This window comes from Podarcis erhardii, assembly GCF_964252035.2.
Source record: "Podarcis erhardii genome assembly, chromosome: 6".
NCBI lineage: Eukaryota > Metazoa > Chordata > Lepidosauria > Squamata > Lacertidae > Podarcis > Podarcis erhardii.
In genome coordinates, this window is record NC_138510.1 from 67,334,078 (window position 1) to 67,355,046 (window position 20,969).

The 20,969-nt window shown below is 38.9% G+C and overlaps 2 protein-coding genes across 8 annotated transcripts in view; one reads left to right on the forward strand and one right to left on the reverse strand.

The window, feature by feature from the left end:
* The window catches only part of AK5 (adenylate kinase 5), an 88,674-nt gene extending 86,922 nt beyond the window's left edge, over positions 1-1,752 (forward strand). Inside the window, exon 14 of the mRNA XM_081868351.1 lies at positions 293-1,752. Coding sequence (XP_081724477.1) covers positions 293-394 — 102 coding nt within the window. The 3' untranslated portion in view covers positions 395-1,752. The remainder of the gene's footprint in view (positions 1-292) is intronic.
* The window catches only part of ZZZ3 (zinc finger ZZ-type containing 3), a 43,061-nt gene continuing 22,593 nt past the window's right edge, over positions 502-20,969 (reverse strand). For 4 of the 7 annotated variants that reach the window (XM_081868332.1, XM_081868330.1, XM_081868331.1 and 1 more), the window contains 10 exons: positions 16,142-16,280; positions 14,091-14,238; positions 13,900-14,018; positions 13,581-13,655; positions 13,319-13,420; positions 10,491-10,586; positions 8,652-8,804; positions 6,584-6,718; positions 5,481-5,581; positions 502-5,140 (listed from right to left, as the gene is read on the reverse strand). In XM_081868332.1, coding sequence (XP_081724458.1) covers positions 4,996-5,140; positions 5,481-5,581; positions 6,584-6,718; positions 8,652-8,804; positions 10,491-10,586; positions 13,319-13,420; positions 13,581-13,655; positions 13,900-14,018; positions 14,091-14,238; positions 16,142-16,280 — 1,213 coding nt within the window. In that variant the 3' untranslated portion in view covers positions 502-4,995. The remainder of the gene's footprint in view (positions 5,141-5,480; positions 5,582-6,583; positions 6,719-8,651; positions 8,805-10,490; positions 10,587-13,318; positions 13,421-13,580; positions 13,656-13,899; positions 14,019-14,090; positions 14,239-16,141; positions 16,281-20,969) is intronic. The other 3 variants (XM_081868336.1, XM_081868335.1, XM_081868334.1) reach the window with 3 other exon arrangements.

Here is a 20,969-nt window from a genome sequence, read left to right on the forward strand (position 1 = left end):
ATTTCACAAAACTTAACTAAAAATAAAACCCAGGAAACCAAGCTTTATTTTCTAGCTCACAGGGCATCTCGCAGCTACTGAGCATGCTCATTCCTCTTCAGGCTGTTTTGTTTTTGCCCTAACAGAACTGAAGGTTATCTCAAGCATAGTGCTGCTTCTCAGCAGCATTTTGACGAATCCTGTAGACACTCACCTCCTGAATTTGCGTTGGAGGGAATAATTATAGAATACCAGAATGGTTTCCTTTTTGAGGTTCAACTACCTGATGCATAAAATCTCTTTTTTTTAACAGATAAATGCAGAAGGGACACCAGAAGAGGTTTTCTTTGAAGCATGTGCTTCTGTCGATGCTTTTCTGAAAAAGGAAGGAACGGCATCATCTCTTTCCGTGTAATTGCAACGCTTTCTATCTCATATGCACAGTCGGTGGTCATCAAAAATGCTGTCTAAAGCCACAGCTGCTGCCTTGAAAGATTAGTGCATATTGTAAACTTTGTAAAAAAAAATAAATCAAATCTGTATAACCCATGCAGTACAGTAACATTCAAGTACTGTATGTCGTCTATCATACGGTTTGCACTTTGCAGGTTAAAAAGCAGCATGGTAAACAACAACTCTAATTCCTAGAAATCATGTCTTGCATTTCACTATTACCTGGTATACTATACAGCATCCGAGTTTCCAGTTAACTGACAGTCAGCAGAACTGACAGAAATGTTGTTTCTGTAAACGAACAGCTCAATTCTGAGACTATTTAAACTTTTTTTTTTCTTATAAGGCTTGAAAAAAAATCTGTTTTCTGACATTTTATCTTACTGGTGGAACATGCCTGCAGTTGAGTTGCAGTCATTTAACACAAAGCAGCAGAAGTTAAGAAATCTTCTGAAAAAGTGGTTTCTTATTATACAATGTAGTAAGTAAAATGTTAAGCAGTTAACAAATATGATTATGGGATCAGCTGCTGTGTCAACACCAAAATGGGTACAAACAGCCTATGTACTTAAATGTGATAATGTAAGGATATTGCGGTCTGGTTAAAACAACAACAAACCGGTGCCAAATATTGCTGGTGCACTTAATGTATAAGCACTTATAGTATTTGAGTGTCAAAATACATATGTTAAGATAGCTAACATGCACCCTTTAAAGAATATGGGGGCATCACATCAATACATGTTGTTTTCTGTTGTCTGACAAGTATTTCAACTGTAAATCTCAATTTTAGGTCTTTCATTGCCTGAGGAACATGTGAAAGAGATGTGTTTTACTCAGCCTGTGTTTATAAATCGGCAAGCACACTCTTTGCACAAAACACAATGGGTTGAGCCAAAGAAGATTGGGCAGAATGCCACTGATGCAGTGATGCTTCCCTGGCTCCCCCTCCTCACTAAAAACCCCTGCACACCCTAAAATTGACTCCTGGTGCAGGATGAGACATAGGGGCTCAGGGAAATTAGAGGATGTTGGTAGGGGTGCCTTGCATAAGTAGAAGTACTTTTCCACTCAAGTCAAGGTATCTCTGGACACAAGTAAAATTGATTTCACAAATAAGTAAAAATGCTGAGATTTTCTGAACAAGATAAAAACATATTTGATTTCTTCAGAATTGGCTCCTACCTTCTCCTGGCCATCTACTATTTCTTCTTGCATGATTCATCTCTCTGTCAACAGTTGCATTTTGAAGCAGATTTGTATTTTTCAAGCTACTTTTCTTGTACTGAAGATGTAAAACAAATAAAATGTATGGACAAATGCTAGGAGTAATAATTTTTACTTTGCACTTTTGGTTTCATTAAACAAAAGCAGCCATCCAGAGAGGGTTTTAAATATTTTTACTTCATTATCTGCAGATCCTTCTGCATTTTTCAACTTGCTTTAAATTTGCACAATAAACAGCTTGCTACTCTGTGAACTATCAAGGGCGCTTTTCTTTTCCCTGCAACCATGGATGTTCCTGATTATTAATGCAATATTATGGCAACTGCTGTGGGAACAAGTCAGGCATGTGGGAGCAGTTTTTCAGGACATATAAGGAAGCACAGCAATAACTTCATTGCAGATTTGAAGAAACTCACGTAAAACATTGATTTGCACATTGATCTCCGCTACTTATCAAGGTTTGGGGAAATGACCACAAGGTTTTAAAATTCCAAAATAGGCCACCCTTATCTTGGTTTCATTTTATCTTTCACAACCCTTCAATGTACACAAAGTTTGTTACTTCTGGATTATCAGGAAAAATATAGTCAGAAACTTAGCCCCACCCCCCTAAAGCTGACTTTAAAATCTATCAAGATCATCCAAACAAACTTAAGACGAAGATTAACTACCTATTCTATATGGCTTTGATGGGTATGCTGCTGGCTTACACTTTCTGTAATATGCAATTTGAGCATGTACTTCTTAGAAAACGGGTGATGTGATGTAACAAATAAACCAATTATTTAATTAAAACAAAAGATCAACTAAGAGATTTAGTTGTGTTTCGCCCATTAGTTTTCCCCAGCTGTGTTTGGCACACAATGGAATCCCACAGGAAGTGTATTAGGATGGGTCCAACATCAAATTGGCTGCCTTGCTTATAGAACCCCTGCTCAGTGTGGTGGCTTACAGAACCAATCCCTTTTCTGAATGTCACGGCTGGTATGGCAATGGATCGCCCCCACATCACAAACTTCGAATGTTGCAGTGTAAAAGAATTATCCAGGCTGATGGGTTACACCATTTGCATATGTAAAAAGGACATAATTTATATTTGCATTAGTTATTTGTCTTTCCCAAAGCAATTTGCCTTTGCTTTTGTTAAAGAGAAAAGTGAAATACACCAGGTGTATTCTTTTCCGTTATATATATTTTGGTTTATTAAATTTCTCAAAGAATGAGATATGCTTACAGACGATGTGTTATACTGCTCAGTCATTAGAAACGGTACTGCATCATCTACTCAATATATTAAAAAAATGCTCAAGCTCCTCTAACAAAGAGTGATTACACCTAACAAACACTGTGAAAATTAACACTGTGAATAAACAAATCAAAACTGCTATCAAATGCACCAGCCAATTCTTTGTTAGTTATTTACTGCCATATTTAAGTTAAACATGTACTCGAAGTCATTCTGAAAATTCAAGTTTTTTTTAAGCAAGTGGAAATCTATTACAGTTAAAATAATCATTATTTCTGAATCACAAGTTATACATGTCAAAATGATATATTAGCTAAAAATATGTAACAAATATTACAAAGCTTTTTCGATCATTGCTATATTTAGGCTAATAAAGCGTACCAAAATGCTTTTCCTTTTTACTCTGCAATTATAATACTGGGGGGAACGACTGCATCATAGCCATAGAGAAGCTACATGGAAATGTTACTTATTTGCTTGATACTTATTTGCTGTAGTCAATCCAATCCAGTGGTTTCTTAAAGACACGGTAATTCTGACATGCACCCCAATGCGCTGCTCCATTCATTTTAAAAGTATACAGCTGTGCATGAGCATTAACACATGTGCAAACCTACATCCTCCATCAAAGTGAACAGAGTAGCACATGCGCAAAAGGTCTATCTGCAAGTGGGAACAAACACGGCTCAGAACTCGGGTGTGCCAGGATCAGGGTATTTGTGCATAATCTTTGAAGAGGCTGAGTAAATAGCTGGGCAAAGGCTACCAGGACACACTGAGCCCCTTAAGGGGATCAAGATGCCCCTTGAGTTTAAGAGCTAAATTATATTTTCAATTCTGAATGTTGGTTCAATAGTCAAACCTCAAAAAAAAGTCACAGTAAGCATTCTATATATAAACAGACTGTATCCACATAGTTTATTTCTCACAGTTCTCCTGACAATTGAACATTATTTAAGAACATACTGTATACACAGATAAGAAGAAACATACAAAATGCTTTAAATGATGCACAACAAAATCCAGCAGTATAAAAGAATGCATGTGAACCCTTGCTCACTGCTCAGGCTAAATTTAATCACTTGTTTAAATAGTAATAAAAATACAATCTTTCATGGATCTTGTGCATACTACAAAAGAGGAAAATTATTCCCATATATGATTTATATTAGGCAGTTTTCTTTGATGAGTTGCATTAACAACTCCAAATACAGAGGCAGAAGGCTGTGTATTTTACTTTATAAGAGTTAATGTTGGGTATTAGAGACTTACACAGTTACTACCACTGGCACTTTTCACCATATTTTTGTACACATCACATGGTCATTTTATATAACACTACATTTAAAAATATATTTGCGTGACAATTTTATAATATTCACACACCATGAGCTGGTTAAGGAAGCAGTGCCACTGTTGCCTCCTGTAGTGCTTCACTGTTGGTAAATAAAATTTTGTTGTGGTAAAAAGAAAAAAAGAAAATGAAATGAAAGTAAAGAAACATCAACTTGATTAAGCAGCTCCAATTTTATAAAGGCCTATTACCGACCATCACGGAGACAGTGATTGTTTTAAGAATACGTTCTAGTCGCAAACACTGTCTTAGGTTAAAACTCTGCCTAAAGAAGTCAGTTTTCTGTGCTGCAAACTATTTTCACAACAAAACTGCAAACTACTTAACTGTTTTTTAATGTACGCACTTCATCATCTCTGCATCTCCTAGTAGTCAAGTTCTTTGGAAATGACTAACCTTAATGTGTGCTTTTGTTTCCGGCCACACTTTTGCAACTCCTCTCTTCAGATTTAACCAACCTATACCCCCCCCGCCCCCCCAAACTAACACAGTGAAAAGAAAATCTCCCCCAAAAGCTTTCCGCACACTAGGAATGTTCAACCTCTGTTCAGTTATCTAGTATCATGACAGGTCAGAGAGCAGGATTTTGATGAGGGCACTCGGGACGCTCTCATGCTGAGGATGACATTCCTGGGAAAGCAAACGTCTTCCCAAGGTGGACACAGAATCGTCAACAGTGCCACGGTTGGTTTTCAGAGAGGATACTAAGCTTCAGGTTGCAGATTTGCTTTCCATGTCATCTATTTGCAGGAAAGTAGTTGGGGTCAAGGTAATTATAAGTGGGGCCTTGGGACATACAGTAGTCTCTATCTAAGAACATTTCTGCTCTGTACATAGGCTCCAATCGGTGACTTTCCTTGTGAATGTCGGTTTCATGCAGACTGAAAGAAAAGGAAGAACCATTATTTGTTAAGTGTGAAATTCCGCACAAAGAAATCCATGGGTGTATTCCATTTGTCAAAAATTCTCACACTAAACATTTGTCAAAAATGCCCTACAAAATATCATAATTATACCCTATGCATACAATATTTTATCCTCAGCAAATTTATGTAACTTTCCGGTACGCATTTCATATCATTATTTAAATTGGGGGGGGGGGTTAGAAATTACATGTGATTTTAGTCCTCTAATCAGAGATAAGACCCACTGAGAAAAGTATGCATCGGATTTCCATCTTATGCTTATTGTTAGTAATTGTCATAGATGCATGTTGCTTACCAGTCAGAACAAGAATCACAGAAATCCAAAGACATTTCTGGAGGGCAGTCTCGGCAGTGCCACCGAATGCCTTGAATGGGATCGATTCCACAGTTATCGCACTGAAAACAGATTCAGGAGAGAACACTCAGGAAAACCATTTCCAAAAGCAATTTCCAAAAATGTAAGTCTCTACAGGTTATCATTCTCTACAGAGAGGGTGTCAAAAGTTGTGATTTAAGGAATATTTTCTCACCCTCAATACTGAAAGAACACATAGGAGAATATAACTGGCTGAGAGAGAGAGAGGAAATAAGTTGCTATGCCTAAGAGCCAGGGCTGTAGCGTAGGGGTGTGTGTGTGTGCCAGGGAGTCCGTGAGCACAATTTCTGAGGTGGCATGAACCAGGCGTGACCAAGCACCCCCAGCACGGCCCAACCCAGTGCCCCTCTCTGCCCACCAAGGCCACATCGGCTGGCAGGGCTCCCCCCTGCATGGGCGGGCAGGTGACTCAATGCAGCCCTGCTTTGCTCCAGTGGGGGTTGCTCTGGCAGTGTGGGTGAGGCTGGCACACATACACACTGCAACCTGGTGTGCACCCACCCTGGGTACCCGCAGTCGATGCTAAACTGCTGTTAGAGTTAGTTTGCATCATAAACTGTTTTCTCTAACATCTCCCCTTTCAGAACTATGAGATAGGTTGCAATGCAACTACTATAGTTATTGGTAACTAGCTCTACAAAAAGCTCAGGATCACCTACAAACGTCATTGTTTCATCTCTGACAATGTTCAAGGGGGAAAACTTTTTTGGAAATGTCACTGCCAGTGCAATCTTACTTAAGATTAAATAATTGTAATAATAATGAAATTTATTACCTACCCTTCACCAGCAGTTCCCCGGGCAGCTTACAACAGTCTTAGGTGCAATATAACCAGTTTCTAACATGAAGGCTAGGTCCCGAAAACAGCTATAATTTTTCTCAATTTCTCTTTAGCTAAGTTTTACTCAGCTAGCATGGACCACTCTAAAACACTACGCTTGTTCTAATCCAATGACCCTGCCACCCAAGTTGACTAAAGGAGTGGCAGGAAAGCTCCTACTTAACCCTCCAGCTTTACTAACCTTAAAGCCTATGTGTTGCACAAAACCACTTTCGGCCCGCATGTGCTGCAGTTTCTGCTTCTTCAGCTTTTTTAGCTCAAGCAGCTCCTTGTATTCTGGTAATTCTCGATATGCTACAGGGATACTTTCTTCATCCTGTTAAAGAGGGAGGGGGGAGAGAATGAATAATATTAAGAATCCAAACCGTTTAAGCATATCCACAAATGCTAAAGGAAAATAGTATTTTTGTGAGTTTTTCTCTCTAAGACAAAATTTAAGAATAGAAATGTTAGAATGGCTTCATTACTGAAAAGACATTTCCCCCTCTCCCTCTTAAAAATTAACATGAGCTTGATTTTTAAGTTATCAGATTCATTCATCACCTCTAAAAACACTTTGATAGCTAGGAATAGGAGAGAAATGTGGATGGACAGCTTTGAAGAACAATTGAGACAGGAAGAAACAGAATGTCCCCTGAAGGCAGAGATGCAACCAAGACAGAATGAAAAATTCTAATAGGGTGTTGCATGACTTCTAATGTAATCTTTGAAATGTGATAGAGAACAGATTTGTTTTCACTAAAGATAAACCTAGCAAACAAAATCCTTCAATGCAGTTTTACAATCTGAGGTGCAGAATAGGAGAACATTTATGAGATTTATTTTTACTCTGACTTTTGCCTTTAAAAGCCCTCAAGATGTCTCATAAAACAAAATCACATTAAACTTGGATTTGTATGGGTTTCTTCAGCCTCCTGTTCTATGTCCCCTTCCCAGGGTTGGCAGAACAATCTCTGACCAAAGCTGCCTATTACAAAATAAAAAGTAGTCAAGGATGTACAATAAGAACAGCAGTAGAAGAAAAGAGGATAAAGCAGAAAAGTAATGTTCTGAAAAAAGCCACCTGTCTTGCTGAGAGAGCCCTGAGAAACAACACACTTTGTTCTCCCCGATGGCAGAGTTCAATGGGGCTATCTCCCAAGAAAGTGCACAGAGGATCACAGCCTTGGAGATGCTGTGGAAGGTACGTGCAGGAGACGCTACCTGTGAGGGAAGTGGAAGGGCTCCTCTGGCTCCTCATGAGGGTGGGGTAAAGCAGAAGGGTTGGACTAAAGTGGCCCTAGGACTACGGCAATGGCCTAGTTCTCTTTTTTCTTATAGAAGCAGAACATCCAGACAGAAAATAAACTAATGCCATGAATGAAAACAATGTGCCTGGTCATGCTGGAAAGATTGCACCTAACCATTTCCAAGCTGAGAAGTTGTGGAAGATAATTTCTTTATCTGACTACTGCTTACACTTGCATGCCACAGAATCACTGTAGGCAATCCTCACAGTAAAATCAATGTCATCTTATAATTATAGAGCTGTATCTGAGGGATGTGAATTCAAAGCTCTAACCCTGAGTTATCCTGCTTACCAACCACAATGAATTCTCTGGAAATCATTCATTTGGCAAGCGTTCACAAAATGAGTACAATTTCTAATGATTTCTATGGGAACGTTTCTAATCTGTGATTTATCTGATCTCTCTCCCACTCCCTCCATAGTTTCTTCCTGAAATGGCTGCAGCCAACCAGCAAGAGAGAGACAAAAGGAAAACTGGTTTGTCCACTCCCTCCTGCTCCCTGATTTATCTCCCCACTTCCTCCCTGCATGGTTTCTTTCCAAAAAACAAGTAAGGAAGTAGGCAAACTCCATCTGTCTGGATATCTGAATCTGTAGTGTGTATAGCAAGGTTTGGGCATAATTCTTTATGTTTGGATAACTGAATTTTCACATAGCGGGTGGGCAGATAGCAGGACCTGCATGTACAAAGAAGATCTGTCCTTGTCTGTTAAATAATAATAATCACATAAGAAATGTACCAAGATGCTGAAGATTAAAGCAGAATTATTTTCAGCTCTCGCATGGGGGTTTGGAAAGGAAAGGAAAAATAAACAGATACACCTTTACCCAACACTTTTGGCACCGAAAACCTGTTGCTGTTATATTGAAGAGTTTCCTTTACTCAACACAGGCATTCCTTGAGCTGTCTTAACTCTCAGCACCTTCATGCATAATCATCTACTTAGAATAAAAAATATACCGATGATTCCTCCTCTGCTGCATTGCCTAAATGACTATGAAAACTTGATCTGTCATCATCTTCGTCCATATACACGGGAGGTTCATGGGATGTCATGAAAGTTGAGGGCTTGAAGAGATGTTTATTCAGAGGATGTTGCCTTCTACTGGAGGACTACAACAGAAGAACACACCATCTATGAAATGGTATTAAGAAACCAACATCGTAACATTTTAACAGTATCCAATGTGTTCTCACCATTGGTTTGGGAAGCTGTATACAAACAGCGTTAGCCACAATCCATATCTATCATGTAGTTTCTTGTTAAATATTGCATTTTGATGTGCTTCCCCCAAACCAGATTCAACATGAATTGAATACTCATCAGGAAAAGGCATCCTCACCGTGTTTCGGCCCACTTCTGTGGACATTCACAGGCAATTTAGATACACATCAAACTGCTGATGAGTACAACAAACAAATGCTGTTTGAAATGCAGTGAAAAAGAACCACCACATTACTTCTAATTTTCATTATAAAGACATTATTACAACATATGGTCAAAACACTGATGAATTCTGAAAACAAGAAATTGTTTTGCCAAAAACTGGCTAAAAATCTGATTAAGTAATTAAGTGAAATAGAACACTCCCGCTTCCCTATTTACAAAATCGCACAAATAAAACGATTTGTGTAAGCGATCAACAAGGCTCTTCAGAACCAATGCAAGCAGGGTGCTTTAAACCAAAACATTTAATAACCGGTTTAAAACAGAATTTAAGTAACGAAGAAGGGATAATGCCACTGTGTAGGACCCAAAGCTCCACAAATCCACAGAAGAAAGGGCCTCTCAGTCATACTAGCCTAGAGGTGGAGCACCAGAAGGTGAGGAAAAGGCCTCCGCCTTCTACCCTGTCTGGGAATGGTATGAAACTGTGGATCTGCTGCTCTGATATTCCACTGAATGTCCACTTTAAACCATTCATTGGATATTTATGGTAGCAGCCAGGTTGGTGATCATCAGATTTTGGGAAGGGATTGAAAGGAAAAACCAAATACAAGTAAACTAAAAACAGCAAGGTGGGGAAAGAAAAAAATGCCATGGATAAATTTGTGTTGGAATGGTACAGTTTTATTACACACATGAACAAGACATACAACAGTGCGCTTTAAACCATTATCTCTTAAGCAAACTATGGTTTAATGTGAAGACACAGCATACTGGTGACACACCGCTGAAAATTTCCCAGTCCTCTGCTTCTATACCACTAGGGAATAAGTCAGTCTGGAAAATTAATCCCCCCAGATTAACTCCGAAAATTCCCTGGTTCTATTTGTCTGCAATTTGGTGGATTTCTTGCACCAGCACACCTCTATGTCTGTAAATTTCAGTCTAATTGTCCACAAAACACTAGGTAAGGTGAAGTGATTCCTTTTTTAAGCCATCTGCCACAATTGTAATGGCTGACATTGTGCGATACCTCTGAAAGTATCCTTCTGAAATTTGGCATGATTCATGCCTTAAAAAGGGGCGATCTTGTCTCCAAATTGCATCTAATTCCCCCCCTCAAAAAAAGAGTTATTGATGTTTGGGGTTTTGTTTTTTAATCATAATAAAATGGTGTCCAGCACAAAAGCCCCTAGACCAGTCTGAAATTTGGCAGTCTTTGACCACTATGGAGAGGCTACTCTTTATGAAAATTTCTTCCAAAGCAAGCAAGCAAGCAAGCAAGCAAGCAAGCAAGCAAGCAAGCAAACAAACAAACAAGTAAAATGTGCTGATAAAGCACCATTTATGTTTTCCACAAATGTATTTTTATCTAAACGCTAGAAACAGATGTGAAATATTCTAGCAATTACCTTTTTGGAGTAAAAATACAAATTTGGAGTTCTGCCTGGAACTGGAATACCAGCCTTAGTCAGTTTTATAAAATACTTTTGCACTCTGCTGGCAACCTGAAAGAGTGGAAACAGATTTTTAAAAATACATATGGGCACTAATTCTAAACATTAATACCAATTAGTAAGCTATGTTTTGTATTTAAAAAGGTAAAAACATGAGATGGGTGACAGCTGGTAATGTTACCTTAAACATTTAACAGAGACATAGTGAACATTATCTACTTTACAAATGTGTAACTCATAAGTTCCTAGCTGCCATGCTGCTCCATACACTTAAAGCCCTGCCCTCTTCCCTATTCATAAGAACACTTCGCACTCCTCTTCAAATCCATCATCAAGAACAGCTTCATTTGCAAGGCCCTTCCAAAGCTCTGATTGCCCACTTGTCACTCACTTTCCCAGATTGCTTCTACTCCTCCTCTCTAATCCCCTACTTAATTTTGTTTATAACTTGTATAAAGACAGTGTCACCTCCATTTTCCGCGATATCTGCCCAATATTGCTGGTGAATAAAAGCAATTAAATAGTGAAAATACAGAGCCACAGATACCAAAAAGTTATGGAATAAAGCTTTTTAATTTGCTAAATTAGCAAAGTAAGAGGTTACAGATTACAGTGGTGCCCCGCAAGACGAATGCCTCGCAAGACGAAGAACCCGCTAGACGAAAGAGTTTTCCATTTTTCAAGGCGCTTCGCAAGACGAATTTCCCTATGGGCTTGCTTCGCAAGACGAAAACGTCTTGCAAGTCTTGCGAGTTTTTCCCCTCCCCCCCCTTTTTCTAAGCCGCTAAGCCGCTAATAGCCGCTAAGCTGCTAAACCACTAATAGCGCTAATCCGCTAAGCCGCTAATAGGGATGCTTCGCAAGACGAAAAAACCGCTAGACGAAGAGACTCGCGGAACGGATTATTTTCGTCTTGCGAGGCACCACTGTATTTTTCATTCTGTCCTTCCTTCAACAAGATCAGAACAATTCAATTCAGGATTATTTAAAATATGAAATATTCTCTCTAAATTCCTATTTAATAGGATACCAATATTTTCAGATTATGAGGAAACCTATTTAATGAATGCATTGTGGCCAGGAAAAGATCTAGGACATATAAAGTATCTTAAGGGGTAAGGACTAGAAATAATGCTACATTGCATTCATATCATAGGGCATTACTGGTTGCCTCTTAGTTGTGAATCTGGTTACAAAGAGAAAATATGGTAAGTACTATTAAATTGTACTTTGATCATCAGCAAAATGTGGGCTTTGGGGCTTCTTTTTTGAGAAAGGTATAGAAATTTAATAAATGAGTAAGTGAGGAATATGCACATTTCAAATAAAAAAATATTCTAGATACGCCTTCAAACTACAACATAAACTCTGGGAGTTCATCTTTATTGTGATTTAGTGGTAACTTTAATCAAAGGAGATAAATGGATTTTTTTAGTAAAGGTAAAGGTAAAAGGACCCCTGACCATTAGGTCCAGTCGTGGCCGACTCTGGGGTTGTGGAGCTCCTCTCGCTTTATTGGCCGAGGGAGACGGCATACAGCTTCCAGATCATGTGGCCAGCATGATGAAGCCACTTCAGGTGAATTAGAGCAGCACACGGAAATGCCGTTTATCTTCCCGCCTATTTATCTACTTGAACTTTGACATGCTTTTGAACTGCTAGGTTGGCAGGAGCAGGGACCGAGCAACGGGAGCTCACCCCGTTGCAGGGATTTGAACCGCCGACCTTCTGATCAGCAAGTCCTAGGCTCCGTGGTTTAACCCACAGCGCCACCCGCATCCCTGGATATTTTTTTAGTCTAGGATAAAAATCCTTTTCACACATTTAGAATTTTACTCTAGGTGCAATGCAACAACACGGAAATCTGAAATTTGCCATTTTTCATGTACTTTGCAGACAAAGTTTACTAGAGAGCTGGTACCATTAAAGGATTATTTTGGGGGGGGGGCAATGCTTGCCACTGATAGCATACCTAACTTGTTGGCATCTGTCAGTCTCATGAGACAATGGAGTACACCTCCAGGGATGAAGTCAAACTGCTGCATTAGCAGCACCTAAGTGACCTCTCTGGGGCGCAAGCCAGAGCAGTGTGCATAGAGGTCCTGCTCAGATAACAGGATCCACCTCCCTTGGCATATGTGATCCAAAGGAATGCAGGGCAATGTGTTTGGCACCAGCTTGGCTGCAGTTGTTGTTGGAAAAGGTGTGTAAAGTGCTCTCCATCTTAGGGATTTGCGTAGGGTTAACTCCTTACCCTTTTCTTCTCCTGAAGATATCCCCCAAGGCAGCGAAGGGTTAGGACCAGAGTTTTCTTACTAATACCTACTAATTCATTAATTAAATGGAAAGAACAACAAACTAATAATACTGGTGTTCAAAAACTAGGTTCTCAGTGGACATTATATAGGAATATAATTCTGAAGCCTCTGTGCTATTCATATGAAATAACTCTGGTAAGGGTTAGCTTTGATAGTAGCTCATTACTGGGAAGAGACACATTGATAATTTGAATAGATAAAATTGATTGCCCCCCCCACTGCTATTCTTCTCACCACTCCAGAAGAAACTGTATAACCAATGACACCAACTCTTAGCAAAAGCAGTAGATGAGAGTCTGTCGGGGCAATGAGAAGAGAACTGAGCAGGAAGGAACCTGTTGCACTTCTTGAAGCTTCTGCACCAGGGATTGGATATCCACCCCTAGTTCTCTGGCTTGTTTTACACAGGCACAGAACCCACCTGTTGGACTGCACAGACCTCAAACAAGTGTTACTCCCCATTACCTGCTTCGCAGTTCTGTTTCCCAGTTCATCAGCTATTTTCTGCCATCGTCGAGATTCTATTTCTTCTGGTGGATACTTCAGGAGTAGTAATTCAAGCTTTTTCTGAAGCAATCACAAAGTAGGTCATAAATACCAATTAATGTTTCACAGAAGAGAGCTCCACTTATTCATTAATGCGGGTGGGCAGGGGTGGGGAATACAATGCAAAAACCAAATGAACATTATAGAATTGTATGATTCTGCTAGCCTCGTTTTCCATTACCTGTTCTTCTGTACTCCACAGCTGATTAAAAGTTTCAGGTTTGGTCTCATCACAAAGTCGCCCTCTTATCATCTGCTTAAATACAGTACATAACATGGGACAAGACTTTAGAGAAGTTCATTTAACTGGATTTAATTCAAACAAAACCAGAGTTTACTCAATGAATGACTAAGCAAATCATCTAATTTTTCACATTAAAATAAATATTCCCAATGGGCAGGTATTTGAAACTGGTGCCCTTGAATTCATTATAACTATCGAAAATGCTGTTTTATAAAATCCTGAAAATAGTTTCTGTCTTATTTTTGGTAGTATTTACCTGCGGACGGTTGTGTGCTGAAGCTTCTGGACAATCACTGAAAGGCAAGACAGAGTATGAAGTGGCCTCTCCATCCTTTCTGAGATCCAAAGGGCTTTTTGGTCTTACAGGTAAACCTACTGAAAATAATAGTAAATAATTATTAAAGAGCATTAGAGTGCCCCACCACCATGACATAGTTATTTACTTACCTTTATCAAAAATAAGTTTTGCTCGTCTACTGTTACGCTTTCGGTTTTTGAATTCTCTTTCAAAATTCCCAAGGCTTGTAGTATATTGGTCCCAGGATATATCTGGCAGCTGAACAACTCTCTGTGGATATGGAAGCCCTACGTCAACCTGAAAAAGTCAAAATTATGAAGAAAAGAGTTCACAAATACACACAAAGCACACTTTCAAATGATGCAATATGAAACTAATATGAGCCTGTTTTAAAGTAACCCATGTTTTACTGTATTTCCACATTTTAAAAGGAACTCATCCAACAGTAATACACAGGAAAGCGTATAAAATATGTAGGGGAATGGGAAATGATGGCTTGTTGGAGATCATGTTTAAAACAGTGACAGTCATCTCCTCTTACTGTCTTTTGTTAGCTAAATAGAAAGTATGATTCCCCATCAAATTTTAGTCTGTGAGCAAATATAGCATATTAAGAGAGACAGGGAGAAGACCAGGAAATAGAAATTAAAGAACATACCACAGTTGGTCAAAAACATCTTCAGAATGTGTGTGGATATTTCCCCCTACAACTCACTCACTATATGCTCTTCCCTTAATAATTCAATTGTAATCAATGGCAGTATGTTCCACAAAAACATCTACAGACTGGCCTGAAACTGACACTTCTGCTTTCTCATGACTGCATCATACAGCTCAATTGCTAGTTCTCTTTGCTAGGACATCTAAACTTTCTCTGCAAAATCAGAAGTAAATTAACTGTCAATGACAAGCAAAAGGAGTTACAAAGCTGCAGCATACATTCAACTAGGAGTGGCAAATGACCCTAAAACAGTGTGGTGGGACATTAGTGTGAGCATGCAAACCTATTCTCCACCTGCAGGCAGCTTTCAGTGTGAACCAAATCCTATGCATGAACACCTGGTCACATGGAGATGTTGTGTTTTTCTCTGCAGAAATTTTGCCATGAGAAGCCTTCTTCAAATGTTCAGTCTAAATATGTGAGGGCAAGGGGAGCAGGAAGAGACTAGATGTCTGTACCAACCATTACCCCAAAATCCTGAACCATGTCAAGAATGCCCATTCCCACCACACTTGTCCTTTTAGCCTTTAGCACAGAAGTCTGTAAGGGGCTTCTATTCAGGAACCTTACAATCGGGAACCCTGATAATATTGAGTTCCTGGTTGGGGGAAGGCTTCTAAGCACATTCAGCTGAACATTTCTGCAAGTTCACTGCAGATCAGTGTGCTAAACACAAGGTCAAGAGTAGAGGAATGAGGGCCAGCAAACATGCCTCTGGCCTCCTACGCTTTTTGACCTTAGTGTGCCCAGGCTGTAAGAGGGCTTCATAAGATCAAGAGTGAAGGGCTCAGTTTACACTGAAAGCTACCTAGAGAGGGACGTGGATGTAGGAGAGGGCATAAACTCCATTTTGTACCACAATGTTTCAGTGTCACCCCTGGGTGAATTGTAGCTGGGATGTTAAGGGGCCATTAAAAAACCCAACAACAAGAAGCATTGGCGATGTCTATAGCATGAAAGGATATGGAGGCCACTGAACATGTCACTGATGGTTAAAGGAGGTTTAAAGTCAGGAGAAATGGCTGCCTCTGCCCCTCAGTTACGGAGAGTGGTGGCTTTTATAGACAGCTTAATTGAAACTGCCAAACAAATTGGGAGTTGGGCACAGTATGGAGAACCTTTTCATACCTCGGCTACCTGAGTGCATGGGAGGCCCTGAATCGGAAGAACCAACCCCAAGTGGGGAATTGGGGAAAAGACAAGTTAAGGGAAGAAGAATGGAAACTCTTGCCCTTACCTATTAGATCTGACAGGCCCTCAACCAACATTACAACCTCATTACAAAATCTTCACAAGCACAGTTTTGAACAAACAATGTATTTGAGAAGGTAACAGACTCAAGAAGCTCTAATTGCCTGTGTCTTATAGAAAGACCATGTTTTCCCCTAATTCTACCATTTACACGCACTTGTCTGCAGGAGATGAATTATTCGTTATCAAACATCTCTCAGGGGTGCTTAAAAATTCCCACTGCAATACCTTCTTTTGGAGACTTTCCACAAATCCAATGGGATCTTTCAGCGCTTCTCTCTGGTGTCTGCCTAAACTCTCAAGATCTTGAACTGCTTGAGTGCGCTGAGCCTCGAGTACCGCAATCGTCTGTAACAGTCTCTGATAACTACAGAGACAAAGGGAAACAACTCACTACAGATTTCTATGCACAATAACCAAAGCAAAAGGAGGGGGGAAACCCCAAAACCTCAGCACCCAGCACACTTATCTGAAAGACTCAAACAAAGCATATTATTGTAAACAGGACTGCATATATTAAAAGTAATTTTTTAAGTACACCAATAGAATGTGTGTCAGACGTTCTTTTAATCTGAAATAGTGGTAGGATTGACTGCTTTATAGAAATGTCAGCAAAAACACATAACAAGTATAAAAAAACTGGATGCTGAGTAAGCCACAAAACAATGACTTTTTCTTCTTGCTGCACAGTATATTTCTACCTACCACTATAAATATTGTTCCAACATATTACACTAGTATCACCCTGATACCTGGACAAAGGAAGTATCTATCAATCTATCTATCTATTGTAGTCAATGAGGTTAATCAAAGTTAATTTTCCCTAACTACCACAAATATACCACAAAACCTTGCCTGGCAAAAGATTTTGGCATAGCTAGGGGGTGAGGCAGACTAAGTGAGCAGGCACTGGGCAGGCTGTGGACTGAGCCCCATCTGAAAGCGGTCCAAGGTCTACTGCAGGTCTCAGTCCACTGTTTGTGTTTCTTTTAATGATAAAGCAGCCTCAGGACAGAGCCAAGGCTCTGTTATACACATTTGCATGGATGGTATAGTTCACTTTTCAGTGATGCAATTCATGTTGATATCTTATTTATACTGAAAGCTATTATATCTTATTTCTTTTGCTTTGTCTTACCAAAGACATGCCTCAAGTTCCTTCCTATCTGCATCATTAATGGTTTATATCTTCAGTATTATTGTGAGTATATGTGTTCACACCCACACAAATGCAGAGTTCTGACATGTGTCAGCCCGGACACTGAGGTCCAATTCCAAGGACCTTCTGGTGGTTCCCTCACTGCGAGAAGTGAGGTTACAGGGAACCAGGCAGAGGGCCTTCTTGGTAGTGGCGCCCGCCCTGTGGAATGCCTTCCCATCAGATGTCAAGGAAATAAAAAACTATCTGACTTTTAGAAGACATCTGAAGGCAGCCCTATTTAGGAAAGTTGTTATTATTATTATTATTATTATTATTATTATTATTATTATTATTTCCTAAAGCATAAATAATGAGTTCTTGCTTACACTGCTGTCTCACAGAAAGAATAATACTTTTGCATAGACATCTTAGGAGTTCATACATGTTCACAGGATTTATTTTTTTTTAGCAGACGGAAAGCATTGTTTTTGCTTAGCGATACTATTAAGCACATTAATAAAAGAAGTACTTAACTGGCTTAATAGGCACAAATCCCAAGAGGATAAATGTTTTTCTAACAATATGTTAGACAACAAGCCTTGCAAATACATATTCACAGAGGGTACCTGCTTTTTATAGTTTATACAAACATATACAACTCCTGTGTGGGCGGGCCTGAATAATTACGACACTGAAGCAACAGGAAAAGAAACTTAAATGTGCATAATTGTTCCTATATATAATTGTCTAAGCATATGATAAAACAAACCCAACAAGGAATACATACCTAATGGTGCAAAATTGGAATATTTTCCCATTACTATTGAAAAAACCCCCAATATATTTACATCTTAGGCTGAATACTCAGGAATCTTAGTGTGTTCATTGTAGCTAGATAAACATGAAGTGCGTCCAGCTAGAAATGTTTTATGCAACAATTTGATTTCTATCTCATGTGAGAAGAAATAGGCTGACATTTGAATGGCTTTCCCAGACAAGCTACTGGGCAAGTCTTTGCCAAGGGTAGTTAATTTAAATAACTGGATGAATTCCTAGTATAGGCATTCACTTCCTTCCATAGCGAGAGCAGTCAACAGGAAAGGAAAAAGTGAATCACTAATGGGAGATCCTGAAGTTGTCTGAATGTAGGATATGCCTCATTATCACATTGGAACAGAAGAATGAGAAGAGGGGACTAAGAAAAGAATGCAAAAAATAGTCAGTTCTGGATTTCCATATAAGGTTCAATCCTTACGGAAACTACTGTCTGACAAGGTCTATATGGGAATTCATGCACAGCTTCTCTACATGCACAGTGAATTAGTTACTCACTAATATTTGCACAGGGGTTTTGCACACAGGGATTCTGAAAGCAATCTTAGAAGTAATATCGTCTTCTATGATTGCTTGTTATGAGCAATACCACAGTTCTCAGGTCTAACAACCCATGAAATGAACTAGTAAAGATTTGACATATGTTTTGCATTTTTAAGTCTTTGCCTTCTAAATATTTGAAAGATCATATAGTACTTTTTTTTACAGTAAAAATTCCAACATAGTTTGCGGTAGAAGAATTAGTTTCTCAGCTGACTTAGTTCAATAAACTATTTTATGCGATTTATATTTAAGCTGCTGTGGGTTAAGCAGTCTATCATGCAACTTTATTTTTACAAAGCAATCCGTCAGTCCAAATAATTAAAATCTGTTTATAATTAGTCATTTACATTATACTAATAATTTCAGATTGCCCCAAGGGCAGATTGAAAATGTGTTTACTTCCTAGAACCAAAGAAGACAGCTGAATCTACACAGAAGCACAAGGCTACATAACTAGTAGGCACTCATACATGAGCCAGGGGACTCCTGAACTATTTATTGCCACAGTGCTTCCTTTAAAATGTTCTTACACTGCTATCTACTGTTTTGTGGGCCCAGGCACAGTGAGGCAGAGGTGGAGTGCACAGACAAAAGAAAGGGAACAGGAAACACATGCTGGATTCAAATTAGGCCACAACTTTAATGATTACAGATGCAACTGGTTCAGCATAGGCATTGGGCGTGTATTGCAAAGATCAACCAGCCTGCCTGCTGATGAACCATTGAGATTAACAAAAAATTAGAGGTCCCCCTGCAGTGGCTACCACATATGGAGAACCCCTAAGTGATCCCCAATGTGGTGTGGCAGAAGAGGAAGATTGCAGAAAAGTGTGAAAGCATCTCTGTGAGCAGAGATTTTCCACAATCTTTCCCCTTCGTCTCCCATACCACATCTAACCCCATTCAGCAAAGGAAGTGAGAGGCCTTTTCAGAAGACTGTCTGGGAGAGGATGGGGTGGAAAAGTCACTTTCCACCTCACCCACGGGTATATCTCTGGATCCACCCCAAATATACATTCACACAAGCATATGGTAAGTATTGAATACTAGCAACCTCATTAGTATTCTAAATAAAATTCTTTTTTCATCCTAGGCAAGGTTTCCAATCTTACAACTGTAACACAATTAACTTTTTTGCCAACACAAAAGCTAACAAACTTAATCTCAAAACATTATTTTGAATACATATATATTATACCATTCCACCACACATCTGCCACAGGTGGCTCACATAATGATTAAATACTAATGCAACTGAAACAAAGTTTAAAATACATAATACTTAACTCATTACATCTGCCTTTTTTCTTACGAGAATCAAAATCCTGCCAACACCAAAAAAGAACCATACATATGTAAGGACTGCTATGAAATTGCATGGACTCATAAAACTACTGCTATATTATCAGCAGCACAACAACTGAATTCTATGCTTTACTTTCTGATTCATGTATTTATGTAGGGAAATATCACAACAGGAAATTTAAATAAGTCTTTTTTCTGTATCATCATGAAAACAGATAACAGATGAAAAACCCATAAAAAGAAAGCTAAACACTATCTCCAACAAGTAAATGCTTCAAAAATTTTCTTCATACTGACAGTATGAAGTTAATTTATCAATGGCAGAACTGAATGCCCATTTTTATAAACCTTTGCTTCTCTAGTCAAGAAAAGTAAGGTTCTCCTCATTCAACATTAACTAACAGAGTAAAGGTAAAAGGTTAAGTACCTCTGGACAGTTAAGTCCAGTCAAAGGCGATTATGGGGTGCGGCGCTCAGATAAGACTCTATACTGTTAAAATATTCATACTTCATAAATCAGAAGTTAGGGTATAACCTGTTTTGAAAATGCAACATATAAATGTCTATTTTTATTCTTATGATGAGACCAAGCGTATTATAAATTTAAAATGGAACAAACATAGCATCTTTTGTAATATACTAACAGGCTAATGTGACAGATTTAGTGTTTGTTCTGATACAGCACAGAGGTGGCTCACTTAGAACATAAGAGTCATGAACTTCCTGCATAAGTTTATACAAGGCATGTCCTGTATCTCAAGGGAAATGTTTCATTATTTTTTAGTTGATTCTGCTATTTCAAGCAATTATTTTGTTTCCTGCTGTGGAATCACATTATTAATTGTGTATACACTAATTATTTATTTAACACACTTTAAAACCCAGACTGGAGAACAATAAGCAACGACAGCAAGGTAAAACAGAAAATACAATTTGTAGAGCATTTTAAGAGGATGATAAACCACTGGTACCAGGACAGAAATAGTGTTCCTGATCCCTTTACCATGTTTGTGAGACTGAAAGCTCCCAGTTGCCTCATTCACGTCTCACACAATCTTCTTCCACACCCAAATCCCTTCCCTCATTCCCTTTTCAGATATGACTATAGTGCAGTTTAAGGTTGCATTCATGATAATAGCAACCATGGAGAGCTCAAAACAAGAGACAAAAGCATACACATGATTAGAAGTGGGATGTTAGAATTAACACCAGTATAGAAGTAATTCTGAAAAG